Source organism: Hyla sarda, chromosome 5 (genome assembly GCF_029499605.1).
Source record: "Hyla sarda isolate aHylSar1 chromosome 5, aHylSar1.hap1, whole genome shotgun sequence".
Lineage (NCBI taxonomy): Eukaryota > Metazoa > Chordata > Amphibia > Anura > Hylidae > Hyla > Hyla sarda.
The window spans coordinates 290,625,606-290,645,466 of NC_079193.1; the positions used below are offsets into that span (position 1 = coordinate 290,625,606).

Below are 19,861 nucleotides of genomic sequence, written 5' to 3' on the forward strand. Positions count from 1 at the left end.
CCATACGGTTAAAATGATACCCTACTTATATAGGTTTGATTTTGTCGCACTTCTGGAAAAAATCATAACTACATGCAGGAAAATTTATACGTTTAAAAATGTCATCTTCTGACCCCTATAACTTTTTTATTTTTCCACGTACGGGGCGGTATGAGGACTCATTTTTTGCTCCGTGATCTGAAGTTTTTATTGGTATGATTTTTGTTTTGATCTGACTTTTTGATCACTTTTTATTCATTTTTTAATGTTATAAAAAGTTACCAAAATACGCTTTTTTGGACTTTGGAATTTTTTTGCGCGTACGCCATTGACCGTACGGCTTAATTAATGATATATTTTTATAGTTCGGACATTTACGCACGTGGCGATACCACATATGTTTATTTTTATTTTTTTTTAAACTGTTTTATTTTTCTTATGGGAAAAGGGGGGTGATTCAAACTTTTATTAGGGAAGGGGTTAAATGACCTTTATTAACACTTTTTTTTTACTTTTTTTTTGCAGTGTTATAGGTCCCATAGGGACCTATAACACTGCACACACTGATCTCTCATCCTGATCACAGGCGTGTATTAACACGCCTGTGATCAGTGTTATCGGTGCTTGACTGCTCCTGCCTGGATCTCAGGCACGGAGCAGTCATTCGTCGATCGGACACCGAGGAGGCAGGTAAGAGCCCTCCCGGTGTCCAATCAGCTGTTCGGGACGCCGCGATTTCACCGCGGCGGTCCCGAACAGCCCGACTGAGCAGCCGGGATACTTTCAGTTTCACTTTAGAAGCGGCGGTCAGCTTTGACCTCCGCTTCTAAAGGGTTAATACCGCACATCGCCGCGATCGGCGATGTGTGGTATTAGCCGCGGGTCCCGGCCGTTGATTAGCGCCGGGACCCGCGCGATATGATGCGGGATCGCGGCGCGATCCCGCTTCATATCGCGGGAGCCGGCGCAGGACGTAAATATACGTCCTGCGTCGTTAAGGGGTTAAAGAGGTATTCTGAGATTTTTTTTTATTTGTGCTACAGGATCTGTAAATTTAGTGTAGTTCATAGTATGGTGTATGTACCTATATTTGATGGCGGGTCCTCCTCAAAATTCTTATGTGATCTTTGCCCTGATGTTCAATTTTTATCAGCATACAAATGAGTGTTGTCTCAGCTTTTCAGTGTGGTCGAGACATTACATTACTAGTCAGGTGTTGAAAGAGAGCCTGTCTGAGTTTCAGTGGGTGGAGCGACCGCTGGGTGGGAGGGAAATCATTCTCCACAGGGCTGCAGAGAATTGTAGTTTCAAGCACAGCACAGCATGCAAGGTAGCTCAGGTGTTCTGCAATAGGTAGGGTGGCTGATTTGTGGGAGGAAGAAAAGTGACCTCATACTTACAAACCAGGGATCCTGGGACTTGTAGTTGGAGGGAGGGAACTCCTACAGGAAATAGCTATTTTACAAAAAGAAATCAGCAGCGTTATGGTGGACTCACAACACAGCCATTTAGCCCCAAGACAAGCACAGTAAAATGTATTTTTATTTCTCTTTGCCATCTCTTACCAAGCGAACTAATGCAGTTGCTTGGTAAATGGAAGAATACAAGGCAAAAAATACAGAATTATCAGAACAGTTTCTGAAATATTGGCTACAGTAGAGACATTAGTCTGCTCCAATTTAGGTTCCATTTATTTAAGTAGTAGATCTAAATGTCCTATCCATTCTAGAATGCTTGTTCATATGGAAGAAAGTGCACAGTCAAGATTGGAATCATAAAACTTTCAGAAACAAAATGCTCATTTACGTCAGTGTCCTCCCCAGAAATAAGAAACTGGATACCCTTTATTATGTGCTAGTACGAAAAGTGTAGTTATATCTACTGTGGTGTAAACCCCTTAATGTTCAAGTATTCCAGCCCTTTTTTTCCTATTTTTCTGCTGTTACAAATTGGTATTTAAATAGACTTAAACAGACTTTTACCATCCATCCAACAGATATCAACTGATTTGTTATCATTACTGTATCACAATAAAATGTATTTAGCATTTTTGCAGTATTATGCTTGTTTTGTTTACCAAATAATAAACGCAAAATGCATAATACTGTAAAAATGCTAAATACATTTTATTGTGAAACAATAATGATAACAAATAAGTTGATATCTGTTGGATGCATCATCCAAGTCAACACTTGGTAGAACCCCCTTTTGCTGTAATTACAGCTGTTGGTCTTTTGGGGTCTTTTTTTAGGTCTTTATGTCTCTTTATGTCCGGCTTTGAACATCTAGAGATTGAAACATTTGTCCATTCTTCTTGGCAAAATGCTGAAGCTCAGTCACATTGGATAGAGGCTGTCAGTCTGTCTGTGAACAGCTTTTTTAAGTCATGCCATATATTTATCAGCGTATAACACGCACTTTTAAAACCAAAATATAAGGCAAAAACATTACCTGCATGTATACACCAATAAATCCGCTGGTCACTGATTGAAAGTTGCCGCAGCACCGGTTGCGTGTTAAAGATCAGCAGCCTGTCCAGGCTAGCAGCAGCTGCCGCTTGTCACTGTGTTAAAGTGGCCGCAGCTGGGCTGCTGATCTATAACAAGCAACCGGTGCTGTGGCCAATCTGAATCAGTGACCAGTGGTGGCTGCAGGGAATGATATGTGACGTCCCTGATGCCGTGCAGAGGGACTTCACTTGTCAGTGCTTCCCTGACTGTACAGCCCAAGACCCACCACCTAAACCTGAGCCAGCCGGATCGAGGCTAGATAAGGGGGGGGGGGAATTGAGCAGGAGAGAAGGGGGGGGGGGGGGAATAATGGAGCACAGGGTATATGATGAGGCACAGGTGGATCACAGGGGGAAATTATGATGCACAGGGGGATTGGGGGGGATGTTGCAGCACAGGAGGATCAGACTGAGGAGCAGGGGGAATGATGTGGCATTACATTTATTTTTCCTTAGACTCTCCTAGGACTGTATCCACCTTTTCCAGCCCACAGGAGCACGTAAAAGCTGAGCTAATTTATGCAGGCTAAAGTCATCAACTGCCGAGCCGAGAAGTTCGTGACAAATTGAATTACTGTAAATTCGCTCATCTCTAAACTTTACCTCTGCACAGGTTTTGATAAATCTGCCGAAATGTCCTGCTGAAAATGCACCTCTGTCCAAGTCTTAAAGGGGTACCCCGATGGAAAACAATTTGTTTTCAAATCAACTGGTGCCAGAAAGTTAAACAGATTTGTAAATTACTTCTATATAAAAATTTTAATCCTTCCAATACTTATTAGCTGCTGTATGCTCCAGAGGACGTTGAGTTGTTCTTTTCTGTCTGACCACAGTGCTCTCTGCTGACACCTCAGCCTGTTTCAGGAACTGTCCAGAGTACAAGCAAATCCCCATAGCAAACCTCTCCTGCTCTGGAAAGTTCCTGACACGGACAGAACAACTAAACTTCCTCTGAAGCATACAACAGCTGACAAATACTGGAAGGACTAAGATTTTTAAATAGAAGTAATTTACATATATTTATTTTATTTCAATTACATTGTACTTTGTGGTGTAAGTACTATCCATTCATACCTTGACAAATTTTTTGTGAGCTGCACTTCTATACATATTTTTTCTATTAATTTACAAATATGTTTAACTTTCTGGCACCAGTTGATTTAAAAGATGTTTCCACCGGAGTACCCCTTTAAGTCATTTGCAGATTCCACTTCAAGGATGTCCCTGTATATGGCTCCATCCATCTTTCCATTAATTCTGACTAGTTTCAATTCAGTTCTGTACTTGCTGAAGAGAAGCATTCCCACAATATGATGTTTGCTCAGTGTCATGGGCAGTGTTGGGTTTCCTGCCACCCAGAGCATTTTGCATGTGATTGAAAAACGGCCACTAGGTGGCTCTGTTCTGTTCCCTGCCACAAGTCAGCAGTTGGTTTGGTCTGCTCCCGGCCTGGCAGGGGCATGGCAAAGCACAGCTCTCGCAGGACACCCACTTTCTCCAGCCGGGAGCTCACACAATGTGAGCAAGGGGAAAAGATATGATACTGATCTTTTTAAAGCTCGGAATTCTTTTTTTTCATGGCAGGAGGGGTGTTAGCAGTAGTTAGGGAATATAACCAGAGTTAGTTCAGAAAATATGGTTTAATGACAGGTACTCTTTAACCCCTTAACGACGCAGGACGTATATTTACGTCCTGCGCCGGCTCCCGCGATATGAAGCGGGATCGCCTTGCGACTCATCAACGCCGGGACCCGCGGCTAATACCACACATCGCTGATCGCGGCGATGTGCGGTATTAACCCTTTAGAAGCGGCGGTCAAAGCTGACCGCCGCTTCTAAAGCGAAAGTGAAAGTGACCCGGCTGCTCAGTCGGGCTGTTCGTGACCGCCGCGATGAAATCGCGGCGTCCCGAACAGCTTGCAGGTCACAGGGAGGGCCCTTACCTGCCTCCTCGGTGTCCGATCGGCGAATGACTGCTCCGTGCCTGAGATCCAGGCAGGAGCAGTCAAGCGCCGATAACACTGATCACAGGCGTGTTAATATACGCCAGTGATCTGTGTAAAAGATCAGTGTGTGCAGTGTTATAGGTCCCTATGGGACCTATAACACTGCAAAAAAAAATGTAAAAAAAAAGGGTTAATAAAGGTCATTTAACCCCTTCCCTAATAAAAGTTTGTATCACCCCCCTTTTCCCATAAAAAAAAATAAAACAGTGTAAAAAAATAAAAATAAACATATGTGGTATCGCCGCATGCGTAAATGTCCGAACTATAAAAATATATTGTTAATTAAGCCGCACGGTCAATGGCGTACGTGCAAAAAAATTCCAAAGTCCAAAAAAGCGTATTTTGGTCACTTTTTATACCATTAAAAAATGAATAAAAAGTGATCAAAAAATCAGATCAAAACAAAAATCATACCGATAAAAACTTCAGATCACGGCGCAAAAAATGAGTCCTCATACCGCCCTGTACGTGGAAAAATAAAAAAGTTATAGGGATCAGAAGATGACATTTTTAAACGTATAAATTTTCCTGCATGTAGTTATGATTTTTTCCAGAAGTGCGACAAAATCAAACCTATATAAGTAGGGTATCATTTTAACCGTATGGACCTACAGAATAATGATAAGGTGTCATTTTTACCAAAATATGCACTGCGTAGAAACGGAAGCCCCCAAAAGTTACAAAATGGCGTTTTTTTCTTCGATTTTGTCGCGCAATGATTTTTTTTTCCGTTTCACCGTGCATTTTTGGGTACAATGACTAATGTCACTGCAAAGTAGAATTGGCGACGCAAAAAATAAGCCATAATATGGATTTTTAGGAGGAAAATGATTTTTAAAAGTTAAGGAGGAAACAACGAAAGTGCAAAAACGGAAAAACCCTGAGTCATTTAGGGGTTAAACTATGCCTGGAATTACAGCCACATCATTTTGATTCGATATCTTCCAGTCATCAGTCTTTATTCTCAGTTTTTATCTCACTAGAATTGTTTATAAAAATGCAGCAAGATCCTCTGTGCAGGAAGAGAGCGTCTTATGGTGTGTAACACTAAGAGCAGATGTGTGACAAATGCATTACATTTAATTACTTGCCACTATAGGTAGACTTCATTAAAGTGTTGTGATAGGTGGCCGACATGCACATGTTCCTCCTGGTATTTGTGCCTTTGCAGTAAACACACTGCTGTTTTTTTCCACAGTCATTTACAGCTATATTAGATGCGGTTGAACTTGGGGAAGTACATCAGGCTGACATTTCAGTGAGCAGCAGCAATGGTATGTTTCATTTCTTCTTCATGTGATGTACAAAGTAAATTGTCATCGTTAAAGGGGATGTTCCAGTAGTCCAGTGTTTCCCAAGCAGTGTGCCTCCAGCTGTTGCAAAACTACAACTCCCAGCATGCCTGGACAGCCGAAGGCTGTCCAGGCATGCTGGGAGTTGTAGTTTTGCAACAGCTGGAGGCACACTGCTTGGAAAACACTGCAGTAGTCAACATTTCTCATGAAAAAGCATAACCGTTTATTTTATTCAGAATAATCTTGATAAAAAAAAAACTCTATTTTCTAGATACTACTGTTGCATACTTATTATGGTATCTCCTAGTGTTCTTTTGGCTTGCTCTCCGATAGTCCACCTTATGTGTCCAGTGCTGGTGGTCACACATGCTCAGTAGCAGGATCATCTTGATATTTTGAGTGATTCCCGCATGCCTTCAAAGAAGAACCAGCGCACTGGAAGCAGCTTCTATCCAGTAGCGGACACATTGGGGATTATTGAAAATATGTCAGATTTCTGTCCCAATTTGTTCCCAAAAAAAATGGTATAAATATTTTGCACCACATTGATTATTTTAGACACTATGCACCACGCACAGCAAGTGACCTAGGTGTGGTTTATTTGGAAAGTGGCGTCCCTTGACTGATTTTTTGTGGCAACATTTTGCCGCATATTTTTGGAGTAAAGTAAGCAAATTAATACGTGGTCTAAACGTAGAATAGACAGTCTTGGCCTGGGTTCACACACAGTATTTTGGCCCTCATTTTGGAACTCATGTTGGTCAGTATTTTCGCCAAACCAAGAATGGGACTAAAACAGAAAAATCTACAAGAAAGAAATTTATAAAGTAGCCGTGGTCTTGGCAGAACAGCTTCATTCTTCATTTTTGTTTCAGCTTTAAAAATATAATCCACAGAAAACCATGTATAGCTTGTTTCAGATAATCAGTCTTTAGTATCTGACTTAGTTACTGACTTACTTTTAGAATGTGTTGGCTTCACTCATGATTTTAGGTTAAAAAAAAAAAACTACCAAAATATGGATGCTGGATGGGTGTGAATCTAATTATGCAAATGTATCAAACAACCACTGTGATAAATCCATTACATTTTTAGACAGTCTAGTCTGGTTTTGGTGTTAAAAGGACAGAAGTGGATACCATAACAAGAATATGCAAAATAGCCCTCACTCCACATGTTCCAAGTGGCATTCCCTTAAAGGGGTACTCCTCCCCTAGACATCTTATCCCCTTTCAAAAGAATCGTGGGGTCCTGCCGCTGGGAACCCCCGCCATCTCTCCTGCAGCACCCCCTGTCATCTGCTGCATGGAGCAAAGTTAATTCCGTGCCTGATGACGGGCAACACAGGGGCCGGAGTATCATGACATCACGGTCCCGCCTCCTTGTGACATCACGCCCCACCCCCTCAATACAAGTCTATAGACCATAGATGATACCACGGCCCCTCTATCGCCCATCATAAGGCACGGAGCAAACTTTGCTCAGTGCAGCAGATGAAAAGTGGTGCTGCAGGAGAGATTGCGGGGGTTCCCAGTGGCGGACCCTCCGCGATCAGACATCTTATCCCCTATCCTTTGGATAGGGAATAAGATGTCTAGGGGTGGAGTACCCCTTTAACCCCTTAACGACCACGGACGTAAATGTACGTCCTGGTTTGGCGGTACTTCGCGCACCAGGACATACATTTACGTCCTGTGTATGACCGATGCTCGCGTCATACACTGGACCCGCCGGTAATGGCCGAGATCCGTGATCGCGCGGATGTCCACCATTAACCCCTCAGATCCCGTGATCAGTACAGATCACGGCATCTGCGGCAATGCGCAAATTAATATGGATGATCGGATCGCCCACAGCGCTGCCGTGGCGATCCGATCATCTGTAATGGCGGACGGAGGTCCCCTTACCTGGCTCCGTCCGTCTCCTTGGGTCTTCTGCTCTGGTCTGAGATCGAGCAGACCAGAGCAGAAGATAGCCGATAATACTGATCAGTGCTATGTCCTATGCATAGCACTGAACAGTATTAGCAACCAAATGATTGCTATAGATAGTCCCCTATGGGGATATAAAAAGTGTAAAAAAAAAAGTTGAAAAATGTAAAAATAAAAAGCAAAAAAAGAAGTGAAAAATCCCCTCCCCAATAAAAATAAAAATTGTCTGTCAGTTTTTCCGATTTTACCCCAAAAAGCTTAACATTCTTTTTAAAAATAAACATATTTGGTATTGCCGCACACATTTTTACCGTAAATTGTACAGTGTGAAAACGAAACCCTCCAAAATTGTGGTTTTCATTTAAATTCCCTTTCTAAAAAAATAATTTTTGGGGTTTGCCGTACATTTTATGGTAAAATGAGAGGTTTCATTACAAAGTACAATAAAATTGGATAAAGTAAAATAAAATTGGATGTCTAGGGGCAGAGTACCCCTTTAAGGGGTTAAAGTCAGTAGGGAAGATTTATCAAAACCTGTGCAAAGGAAAAGTTGCCTAGTTGCCCATAGCAACCAATCAGATCGCTTCTTTCATTTTGCAGAGGCATTGTTGAAATGAAAGAAGCGAGCTGATTGGTTGCTATGGACAACTGGGCAACTTTTCCTCTGGAAAGGATTTGATAAATCTCCCCCAGTGTTTTGCTCAATCTAGGAGTCTTGGAAACTGATTGAGATTGTATGCCAAGCCAGAGATCTTACTAGAAGGAAATACTTTATGATGCTTTCTTGTAAAATTTTGTAACACAGTATCAATGTCTGGACAAAGGCACATTTAAAAAAAAAATATTCCAAATGAATTCTTGCTATATAATATTTCATTGTGGGGCAGCCTCTTTAGATTTTTCTTTAGGACATTGAATTCCTACAGATTTACCTATGCAGCCATGTCAGTTTAAAAATATCTATATTAATATCTATTTAGATTGCCAGCTATATATAAAAAGGATTCATGTGAAGGATTCTTCAAAGAAGGAGCTCTACGTATTTATTGTGGACGAGTAAGTCAAATCTTTACACATTTATGGTAATGCAATTTATAACTAAGCAAAGGGTATTGTCATAGAAGTTAATGGGGAGTCACAGATTCATGTGATGTAAAACATATTTAAAGGGATGGAAGCTGATTTGTTATGGTGAAATTAATAAACCTAATAAAAATGATGGAACAATCCTAACCTAACAGAGTCTCAAGTGATGCTTCACTCCTTTATGATCACTTTCGTCAAAAAGTTATGGACATGAAAATCCTTAAAGGGGTACTACCATGCTGACAACTTATCCCCTATCTAAAGGATAGGGGATAAGTTGCCTGATAGCGCGGGGTCCCGCCGCTGCGGAACCCCGCGATCTCGCACTCAGCACCCCGCTTTCATCAGGCCCCGGAGCGAACATCTGCTCCGGCTCTGATGACGCCCGCTGCCATAGACTTACATTGAGGGGGCGGAGCGTGACATCACACGGGGGGCGGAGCCATGACATCACATTACTCCGGCCCCGTGATCGGCATTCATCAGACCCGGAGCGATTTTCACTCCGGGGCCTGATCAGAGCGGGGTGCTGCGTGCGAGATCGTGGGGGTCCCCAATGGCGGGACCCCGCGCAATCAGGCAACTTATCCCCTATCCTTTAGATAGGGGATAAGTTGTCAGCATAGTAGTACCCCTTTAAATTATTTTGGTCTCCCAGAAGTAAAATTATTACTTCTACACAGGAGTAATGCACACAGCAGTGTAACCCTAGAAGGTCAATCTACTTAGTGGTGTCACAGTTCAGGAATAATACACAGAGCAGTGTAATAATAGAAGGATATTCTACTTAGTGATGTCAGAGTCCAGAAACAATGCACACAGCAGTCTAACAAGAGAAGTCCAATTTGCTAAGTGATGTCACAGTAAAGAATGTACTCAGTGACTAAACAGGATACAGATAATATACTATATATGGTGATGCCACCGTAAAAAAATAACTAACTTAATTAAGTTACATTATTGCTATAGGGTTATAATATCCACAGTGATTTAGAGGAATATAGCACACAATGAGAATTATAATATGCAACTGATGTAATAGAACAGGAATAATATTCATACTGTCTGATATCACCGTACAGGGATAAACAACACAGTGATGTCACAGAACAGTTATAGCACAAGAATTTAAAAAAACATGATGTCGCAGTACAGGGATAATACAAACATAGATGTCATCATATAGGGATCATGCTCACCATGATATCATAACATACAAAAAAAAGGTCACATTGAACAGTGATATCACAGAACAGAAAAAGTAACGTAGAAAGATGCCACATGCAGGTATCGTCCAAGGAATGGAAGAAACGATCTCCCGGTGAAATAGTGCAATCAGCGGCGCTCTCCTCTCAGTGGGGACAGGCTAGTAGAAATTAACCGGCATGGAACGGACTTGTAAAATAACAAACAATTTATTTAACAAAGGCATGTGAACAAACAACGCGTTTTGAGGGGCGGGACCCCCTCTTCGTCAGGTTCTCATGCAGGTATCGTGCACACATAATGCCACAGTAAAAGGACGATGCAGAAAAGAAACATTGTACAGATTAGGAGTAAATTTAGGACTCCATAGTGAAAGCTAGAATATACCAACAATAAGTCCTTCATTTCCTCTTAGTTATTGGGTGCGCAGGAGCTATGCCTGCTACTCTGATACAAGGGAACATCAAATTAATATGCAAGTATATATCAATTATATGTATTGAATATATATATTTCTATGGAAGGAATGACATTTGACTTGCTTACACTACATGTAAAACCAGCTTTGTAGTTCTTCTCCCTAGCCGTGTATGCTATAACATTTTGTCTGTTACATTCAAAATTACATTATACCATAAGACCTTAAAGTAAATTCTGGAAATCAATAATTAAAATTATTGTGTTTTTAAGCTTACATTTTATACTCGTTTTTACTTATAACCTTTCCTTCTGGATTTTTTTTATGTGCTTAGGAGCTTTTCACTTGAGAGCAAAATGCCAGAGACAAGGAAAGAAGTTGTAATTTCACAAGTTGTCCATGACCATCAAGAGGAAACTGATGATGGATTATTATTATTAACCCCCAATGATAAAGGAAATGTGGAAGAAGATGAAGGGGAATACAATATTATGGTACACACAGGTGATATAAAAGAAGCAGGCACCAAAGCCAATGTGTATATCATTTTATTTTATGAGAATGGAAATTCATCTGGGCCTGTCCAGCTAAAAACACCACTGGAAGACATCAGACCCTTTCAAAATGGAAAGGTAAGAACATTACACTTTACATAAAGATGATTTCATTATCTGTTCGGTAATTAAATGACTTTGATTCAATAAAATACAATAAAGAAATAATTATATGGTACATAAAAAAATAAAATATGTTATATCCAATAAATTTAGAGTGTTACTGTCATTGAAAACATCTTTTGACATATCGATCAGACATGCCAAAAGTTGTTATTCGCATCAGGTCTAACGCCTGAGACCCGGTGTAATCATGAGTTATTAGTCAGGAAAGCGGGTGGCATTGCGCTCCACTCCCCGGCCGACCAACCAAGAGATCCGTACAATTCTCTGTATAGACTTCTATGCAGCGCAATGCAGCATGCTTCCCCGACCAATAACTCAGGAATCCCAACGGGTCTCAGAAGCAAGACCTGATGCGATCAACAACTTTTAATTACAGTAAAACTTTAAATGGGCACTGTCATTAAACATGATTTTTAATATTTTATTCCTCATGCCAAATAAATAACTTTTGTAATTGGCTTCCATGAAAAAATAAATAAATATGTTAGTTTTTCTGCTGTATACTTCTGGCCACCAGGGGTCTCCCTTCTTTGCTAAAAGACATTCCGTCTGGTCAAAATCTCAGATTTTGTTCTCCTGTTTGTAATGGCAGGAAACCCAACTCAGGAAGTGTTTCTCTGCACTGAGCTTGATTGGCAGCTGCGAAGAGCCTCACTGAAAGCAGCTGCACAGACTAAGCTGAACTGACTAAACTGCACAGGCAAAGCTGAACAGAGCCTCACTGAAAGATACACAGACTGAAAGCTGCTGCACAGAGCCTGAGGTCTTCTATTTATCACAGCACTGCAACGATGTGAGGGCGGAAGTGGTCCCCTAGCAGGCTTCAGTGATGTCATGCCTGCTGGGAAATGCCCGCTTTGTCCTGCTGGGAGATTGCACTATGTGAGCAAGAATAAATATATGATACACAGTTTTTTAAAGCTCTGAAATTTTTTGAAGGGTGGTAAGTCTGGTGACCAGGCTGCGTTTCCCTCCGACACTGCAGAAAAGCATCGGAAGGAAACCGATCTTAGAACTGATCCCATTAATTTGAATAGAACAGTTCACATTAATCTGGTGCCTTCATTTGGCCACTGGATGGTAAGACATGTCTCTTGCCGCCTTCCCACTTCCAGCCTGCAGAAATACTGAGCACCAGATCCTAGACAACTGATGCCAAGTGATGCACATTGTCATCATTTTTAGTCACCGAACCGTGTTGCTGTATATGGTCTGTGCCTAACATATTAAGAAACCTAGAACAGAGTATTTGCAACAGTGTACATAATATAGCTGAAAACTACAGGTTTGTTTTGTACAAACAAAGCAATAAAGGAAAACAAATGTGCTTATTGACATACACATAAATTGCTTATAGACAGAACAGAGTTGTACGGAACAACAAAAGAATTAGAATTAACCGAGACACGCCATTAGGGCAAATAGAGATGTCATGGGGAAGGAGATGAATCCATGCAGACAATATACAGTGGCATAAAACATGTCCAGGACTTCTTGCCACACCTACAGAAGTAAAGTTTAGTTCAGAATAACTAAAAAGGCTCAAGTTTTTATTTTTGTTTTAACAGCAAAAAAGTCAAGTGCCAAAACAACAAATTTGTGTAACTGAACTTTGTCTTCTAAGAATAATATTCTTCTCAACACTTTTATTACAGCTTGATAGAGAGGAATAAAAGGATATATCCCCTAGAATACAGATATGTGAATTCAGTTTCATAGCAAAATCTTTTCTGAATTCAATCGTTAAAATAAGCTGCACACAGAGCACATCCGTAGCATATTTCACGCTGCAGATGCACCGACAACAGTCACAGAGAGACTGCAGAGCGAGCTCCCGATCGCGGTCAGGTAGCTCTGTGTGTCCAATCCTGGCGGCGGATTATTACAGCGGGAAATTTTCCACTACAAGCGGATACACAGAGTGGCCGTCTGCAGCCAGGAGCTTGTTCGCTCTGCAGTCCCTCTGTGACTGCTTTAGACACATGAAATATGTTGTACATGCGCCCCGTGTGACCCTGTTCTTAGGCTAGATTTCCACTTATCAGTTTATGAGCTAAAGGCTGAAGTGGATCCAACAGGAAGCTTTGGCTCCAAAACTGCACTGGCAGTTTTCCAAAACACTGTCAAGTAAAAATCCAACCTCATTCAATAGATCCTAATTTTGGGAGAATAATAAAGTCTATGGGGGAGATTTATTTATCTCGGTGAAGGTACATTGTTTGCCTTCACTGTTTTTACAGATTAAGAGGTGGAGTATGTGCAACAAATTTATCAAGTCACATGGACTTGTTAAATTTGGCGCACATACACCACAGCTGAGCCTTCCGATGGAGCTGTTTAGAGGAGTTTATGCTACTACTCAGTAGTTCCATATTATACTACAAACTACAATGGCAAAGTGTTTTCCTCAAAGTGACAGCTTAGTGCTGCTGAGGCTTTCTTACGTTTCACATCGTGTGAGCAAGGCAGCATGGTGGGTTTCAATAATGATTCTGAGCTGAAGCCAACATCTAATGCATCAACAGGGGCATCATTTTCACAAAAGCCACTGCTTAGTAACTATGTTACATCAGTGTAGACTAGCAGTTTACTGTGACACTTAACAGATTTATTTAACCAATCACTAACAGGAGCTGTCCCAGAAGATTAAAATGAGCAAACATTGTCTCCATTCTTAAAAGAAGGTAGTAAAGTGGAATCGGGCAACTATAGGCCAGTAAGCCTGATATCAATAGTTGGGAAACTAATGGAAATCACATGGATTGCTAGATGAGAAACAGCATGGGTTTAATTCAGGGAGATCATGTCACTAATCTTATTGATATTTTGAATGGGTTTTCTAGATTTTAGTAAGGCTTTTGACACTGTCCCACATAGAAGATTTATCAATAAACTGCATGTCACGATGCCGGCTGGCAGGAGGTGGATCCTCTGTGCCAGAGAGGGATTGGCGTGGACCGTGCTAGTGGACCGGTTCTAAGTCACTACTGGTTTTCACCAGAGCCCGCCGCAAAGCGGGATGGTCTTGCTGCGGCGGTAGTGACCAGGTCGTATCCACTAGCAACGGCTCAACCTCTCTGACTGCTGAAGATAGGCGCGGTACAAGGGAGTAGACAGAAGCAAGGTCGGACGTAGCAGAAGGTCGGGGCAGGCAGCAAGGATCGTAGTCAGGGGCAACGGCAGGAGGTCTGGAACACAGGCTAGGAACACACAAGGAAACGCTTTCACTGGCACAATGGCAACAAGATCCGGCGAGGGAGTGCAGGGGAAGTGAGGTATACATAGGGAGTGCACAGGTGAACACACTAATTAGAACCACTTGCGCCAATCAGCGGCGCAGTGGCCCTTTAAATCGCACAGACCCGGCGCGCGCGCGCCCTAGGGAGCGGGGCCGCGCGCGCCGGGACAGGACCGACGGAGAGCGAGTCAGGTACGGGAGCCGGGGTGCGCATCGCGAGCGGGCGCCACCCGCATCGCGAATCGCATCCCGGCTGGAGGCGGTATCGCAGCGCACCGGGTCAGTGGATCTGACCGGAGCGCTGCAGTAGCGAGAGTGTAGCGAGCGCTCCGGGGAGGAGCGGGGACCCGGAGCGCTTGGCGTAACAGTACCCCCCCCCCTTTGGGTCTCCCCCTCTTCTTAGAGCCTGAGAACCTGAGGAGCAGACTTTTGTCTAGGATATTGTCCTCAGGTTCCCAGGATCTCTCTTCAGGACCACAACCCTCCCAATCGACCAAAAAAAAAGTTTTCCCTCTGACCTTCTTGGAGGCCAGTATCTCCTTTACGGAGAAGATGTCCGAGGAGCCGGAAACAGGAGTGGGAGAAACAAGTTTGGGAGAGAAACGGTTGATGATGAGTGGTTTAAGAAGAGAAACGTGAAAGGCATTTGGAATACGAAGAGAAGGAGGAAGAAGAAGTTTGTAAGAGACAGGATTAATCTGGCACAAAATTTTGAAAGGACCAAGATAGCGTGGTCCCAATTTGTAGCTAGGGACACGGAAGCGGACATATTTAGCGGAGAGCCATACCTTGTCTCCAGGAGAAAAAATGGGGGGAGCTCTTCTTTTCTTATCAGCAAACTTCTTCATGCGTGATGAAGCCTGTAAGAGAGAATTTTGGGTCTCTTTCCATATGGTGGAAAGATCACGAGATATTTCATCCACAGCGGGCAAACCAGAGGGCAAGGGAGTAGGGAGGGGGGGAAGAGGGTGACGGCCGTACACCACGAAAAATGGGGATTTGGAGGAAGATTCAGAGACTCTGAAGTTATACGAGAATTCGGCCCATGGTAGAAGATCTGCCCAGTCATCCTGGCGGGAGGAAACAAAATGCCGTAAATAATCACCCAGGACCTGGTTAATTCTTTCTACTTGCCCATTGGATTGAGGATGATAGGCAGAAGAAAAGTTTAATTTAATCTTGAGTTGTTTACAGAGAGCCCTCCAGAATTTTGACACGAATTGGACGCCTCTGTCCGAGACGATCTGCGTGGGCAACCCGTGAAGACGAAAAATGTGTACAAAAAATTGTTTTGCCAACTGAGGCGCTGAAGGAAGACCAGGAAGAGGGATGAAATGTGCCATCTTGGAGAATCGATCAACGACCACCCAAACAACAGTGTTGCCACGGGATGGGGGTAAGTCTGTAATAAAGTCCATACCAATCAGAGACCAAGGCTGTTCGGGGACAGGCAGAGGATGAAGAAGACCAGCGGGCTTCTGGCGAGGAGTCTTATCCCGGGCACAGACAGTGCAGGCTCGCACAAAATCCACAACATCCGTCTCCAGAGTCGGCCACCAATAGAAACGAGAGATGAGTTGCACGGATTTCTTGATGCCCGCATGACCTGCGAGATGGGAGGAGTGACCCCATTTGAGGATTCCGAGGCGTTGGCGTGGAGAGACGAAGGTCTTCCCTGGAGGAGTTTGCCTGATGGAGGCTGGAGAAGTGGAGATCAGGCAGTCAGGAGGAATGATGTGTTGCGGAGAGAGCTCTACTTCCGAGGCATCCGAGGAACGAGAGAGAGCATCGGCCCTAATGTTCTTATCGGCAGGCCGAAAGTGAATTTCAAAATTAAATCGGGCAAAGAACAGAGACCACCTGGCCTGGCGAGGATTCAGCCGTTGGGCAGACTGGAGATAGGAGAGGTTCTTGTGATCGGTGTAAATAATAACTGGAAATCTTGATCCCTCCAGCAGATGCCTCCATTCCTCAAGTGCTAATTTAATGGCTAGTAGCTCTCGATCCCCGATGGAGTAGTTCCTCTCCGCCGGAGAAAAGGTCCTAGAAAAAAAACCACAAGTAACAGCATGCCCGGAAGAATTTTTTTGTAGAAGGACCGCTCCAGCTCCTACTGAGGAGGCATCAACCTCCAATAGGAAGGGTTTAAATGGGTCAGGTCTGGAGAGCACGGGAGCCGAAGAAAAGGCAGACTTGAGCTGTTTAAAGGCGTCTTCCGCTTGAGGAGGCCATGACTTAGGATTGGCATTCTTTTTGGTTAAAGCCACGATAGGAGCCACAATGGTAGAAAAATGTGGAATAAATTGTCTGTAATAATTGGCGAACCCCAAAAAACGTTGGATAGCACGGAGTCCGGAGGGGCGTGGCCAATCTAAGACGGCAGAGAGTTTGTCTGGATCCATTTGTAGTCCCTGGCCAGAGACCAAGTATCCTAGGAAAGGAAGAGATTGACATTCAAACAGACATTTCTCCATTTTGGCATAAAGTTGATTGTCACGAAGTCTCTGAAGAACCATGCGGACATGCTGGCGGTGTTCTTCTAGGTTGGCAGAAAAAATCAGGATATCGTCCAGATACACAACAACACAGGAATATAAGAGGTCACGAAAAATTTCATTAACAAAGTCTTGGAAGACGGCAGGGGCGTTGCACAGGCCAAAGGGCATGACCAGATACTCAAAGTGTCCATCTCTAGTGTTAAATGCCGTTTTCCATTCATCCCCCTCTCTGATGCGGATGAGATTATAAGCACCTCTTAAGTCCAGTTTGGTAAAGATGTGGGCACCTTGGAGGCGATCAAAGAGTTCAGAGATGAGAGGTAGGGGGTAGCGGTTCTTTACCGTGATTTTATTAAGACCGCGGTAGTCAATGCAAGGACGTAGGGAGCCATCTTTTTTGGACACAAAGAAAAATCCGGCTCCGGCAGGAGAGGAGGATTTGCGGATAAAGCCCTTTTTTAAATTTTCCTGGATGTAGCAAGAGTCTCTGGGGCAGAGAGAGGATAAATTCTGCCCCGGGGTGGAGTAGTGCCCGGGAGGAGGTCAATAGGACAATCATAAGGCCTGTGAGGAGGTAGAGTCTCAGCTTATTTTTTGCAAAAAACATCCGCAAAGTCCATATAGGCCTTAGGGAGACCGGTTACAGGAGGAACCACAGGGTCACGGCAAGGAGAACTGGGAACCGGTTTAAGGCAGTCCTTGAAACAAGAGGAACCCCAACTCTTGATCTCCCCAGTGGACCAATCCAGGGTTGGGGAATGGTGTTGAAGCCAGGGTAGTCCGAGGAGAATTTCGGAAGTGCAATTGGGGAGGACCAAAAACTCAATTTTCTCGTGATGAGGTCCGATGCACATTAGGAGGGGCTCCGTGCGGAAACGTATGGTACAGTCCAATCTTTCATTGTTAACACAATTGATGTAGAGGGGTCTGGCGAGACTGGTCACCGGGATGTTGAACCTGTTGATGAGAGAGGCCAAAATAAAATTTCCTGCAGATCCGGAATCCAAGAAGGCCATAGTAGAGAAGGAGAAGGTAGAGGCAGATATCCGCACAGGCACAGTAAGACGTGGAGAAGCAGAGTTGACATCAAGGACTGTCTCACCTTTGTGCGGAGTCAGCGTACGTCTTTCCAGGCGGGGAGGACGGATAGGACAATCCTTCAGGAAGTGTTCGGTACCGGCACAGTACAGGCAGAGATTCTCCATGTGGCGTTGTGTCCTCTCTTGAGGTGTCAGGCGAGACCGGTCGACCTGCATAGCCTCCACGGCGGGAGGCACAGGAACGGATTGCAGGGGACCAGAGGAGAGAGGATCCGGGGAGAAAAAACGCCTCGTGCGAACAAAGTCCATATCCTGGCGGAGCTCCTGACGCCTTTCGGAAAAACGCATGTCAATGCGAGTGGCTAGATGAATGAGTTCATGTAGGTTAGCAGGGATTTCTCGTGCGGCCAGAACATCTTTAATGTTGCTGGATAGGCCTTTTTTAAAGGTCGCGCAGAGGGCCTCATTATTCCAGGATAGTTCAGAAGCAAGAGTACGGAATTGTACGGCGTACTCGCCAACGGAAGAATTACCCTGGACCAGGTTCAACAGGGCAGTCTCAGCAGAAGAGGCTCGGGCAGGTTCCTCAAAGACACTTCGAATTTCCGAGAAGAAGGAGTGTACAGAGGCAGTGACGGGGTCATTGCAGTCCCAGAGCGGTGTGGCCCATGACAGAGCTTTTCCAGACAGAAGGCTGACTACGAAAGCCACCTTAGACCTTTCAGTAGGAAACTGGTCCGACATCATCTCCAAGTGCAGGGAACATTGAGAAAGAAAGCCACGGCAAAATTTAGAGTCCCCATCAAATTTATCCGGCAAGGATAGTCGTAGGCCACTCGCTGCGGAGGAGGTGCAGGAGCTGGCGGAGGAGATGATTGCTGAAGCTGTGGTAGTAGCTGCTGTAGCATCACGGTCAGTTGAGACAGCTGGTGGCCTTGTTGCGCTATCTGTTGTGACTGCTGGGCGACCACCGTGGTGAGGTCGGCGACAACTGGCAGAGGGACTTCAGCGGGATCCATGGCCGGATCTACTGTCACGATGCCGGCTGGCAGGAGGTGGATCCTCTGTGCCAGAGAGGGATTGGCGTGGACCGTGCTAGTGGACCGGTTCTAAGTCACTACTGGTTTTCACCAGAGCCCGCCGCAAAGCGGGATGGTCTTGCTGCGGCGGTAGTGACCAGGTCGTATCCACTAGCAACGGCTCAACCTCTCTGACTGCTGAAGATAGGCGCGGTACAAGGGAGTAGACAGAAGCAAGGTCGGACGTAGCAGAAGGTCGGGGCAGGCAGCAAGGATCGTAGTCAGGGGCAACGGCAGGAGGTCTGGAACACAGGCTAGGAACACACAAGGAAACGCTTTCACTGGCACAATGGCAACAAGATCCGGTGAGGGAGTGCAGGGGAAGTGAGGTATACATAGGGAGTGCACAGGTGAACACACTAATTAGAACCACTTGCGCCAATCAGCGGCGCAGTGGCCCTTTAAATCGCAGAGACCCGGCGCGCGCGCGCCCTAGGGAGCGGGGCCGCGCGCGCCGGGACAGGACCGACGGAGAGCGAGTCAGGTACGGGAGCCGGGGTGCGCATCGCGAGCAATCGCATCCCGGCTGGAGGCGGTATCGCAGCGCACCGGGTCAGTGGATCTGACCGGAGCGCTGCAGTAGCGAGAGTGTAGCGAGCGCTCCGGGGAGGAGCGGGGACCCGGAGCGCTCGGCGTAACACTGCAGTCTTTGAACTTTGGCTTCCATATTGTAGAATGGATTAGACAATGGCTGAGTGACAGACAACAGTGTTGTAGTCAATGGAGAATATTCAGAGCAAAGTCTTGTTACCAGTGAGGACCCCAGCGATCTGTACTGGGACCCATTTTGTTTAATATCTATATTAATGATATTGCAGAAGAGCTTGATGGTAAGGTGTATCTTTTTGTTGATGACACAAAGATTTGTGACAGGATTGATGTTCCTGGAGGGATAC

At 44.4% G+C, this 19,861-nt stretch overlaps 1 protein-coding gene across 4 annotated transcripts in view; it reads left to right on the forward strand.

The window, feature by feature from the left end:
* The window catches only part of LOC130274080 (lipoxygenase homology domain-containing protein 1-like), a 316,463-nt gene that overhangs the window by 262,677 nt on the left and 33,925 nt on the right, over window positions 1–19,861 (forward strand). For all 4 annotated transcript variants that reach the window (XM_056521934.1, XM_056521930.1, XM_056521931.1 and 1 more), the window contains 3 exons: window positions 5,693–5,768; window positions 8,701–8,776; window positions 10,765–11,062. In XM_056521934.1, coding sequence (XP_056377909.1) covers window positions 5,693–5,768; window positions 8,701–8,776; window positions 10,765–11,062 — 450 coding nt within the window. The remainder of the gene's footprint in view (window positions 1–5,692; window positions 5,769–8,700; window positions 8,777–10,764; window positions 11,063–19,861) is intronic.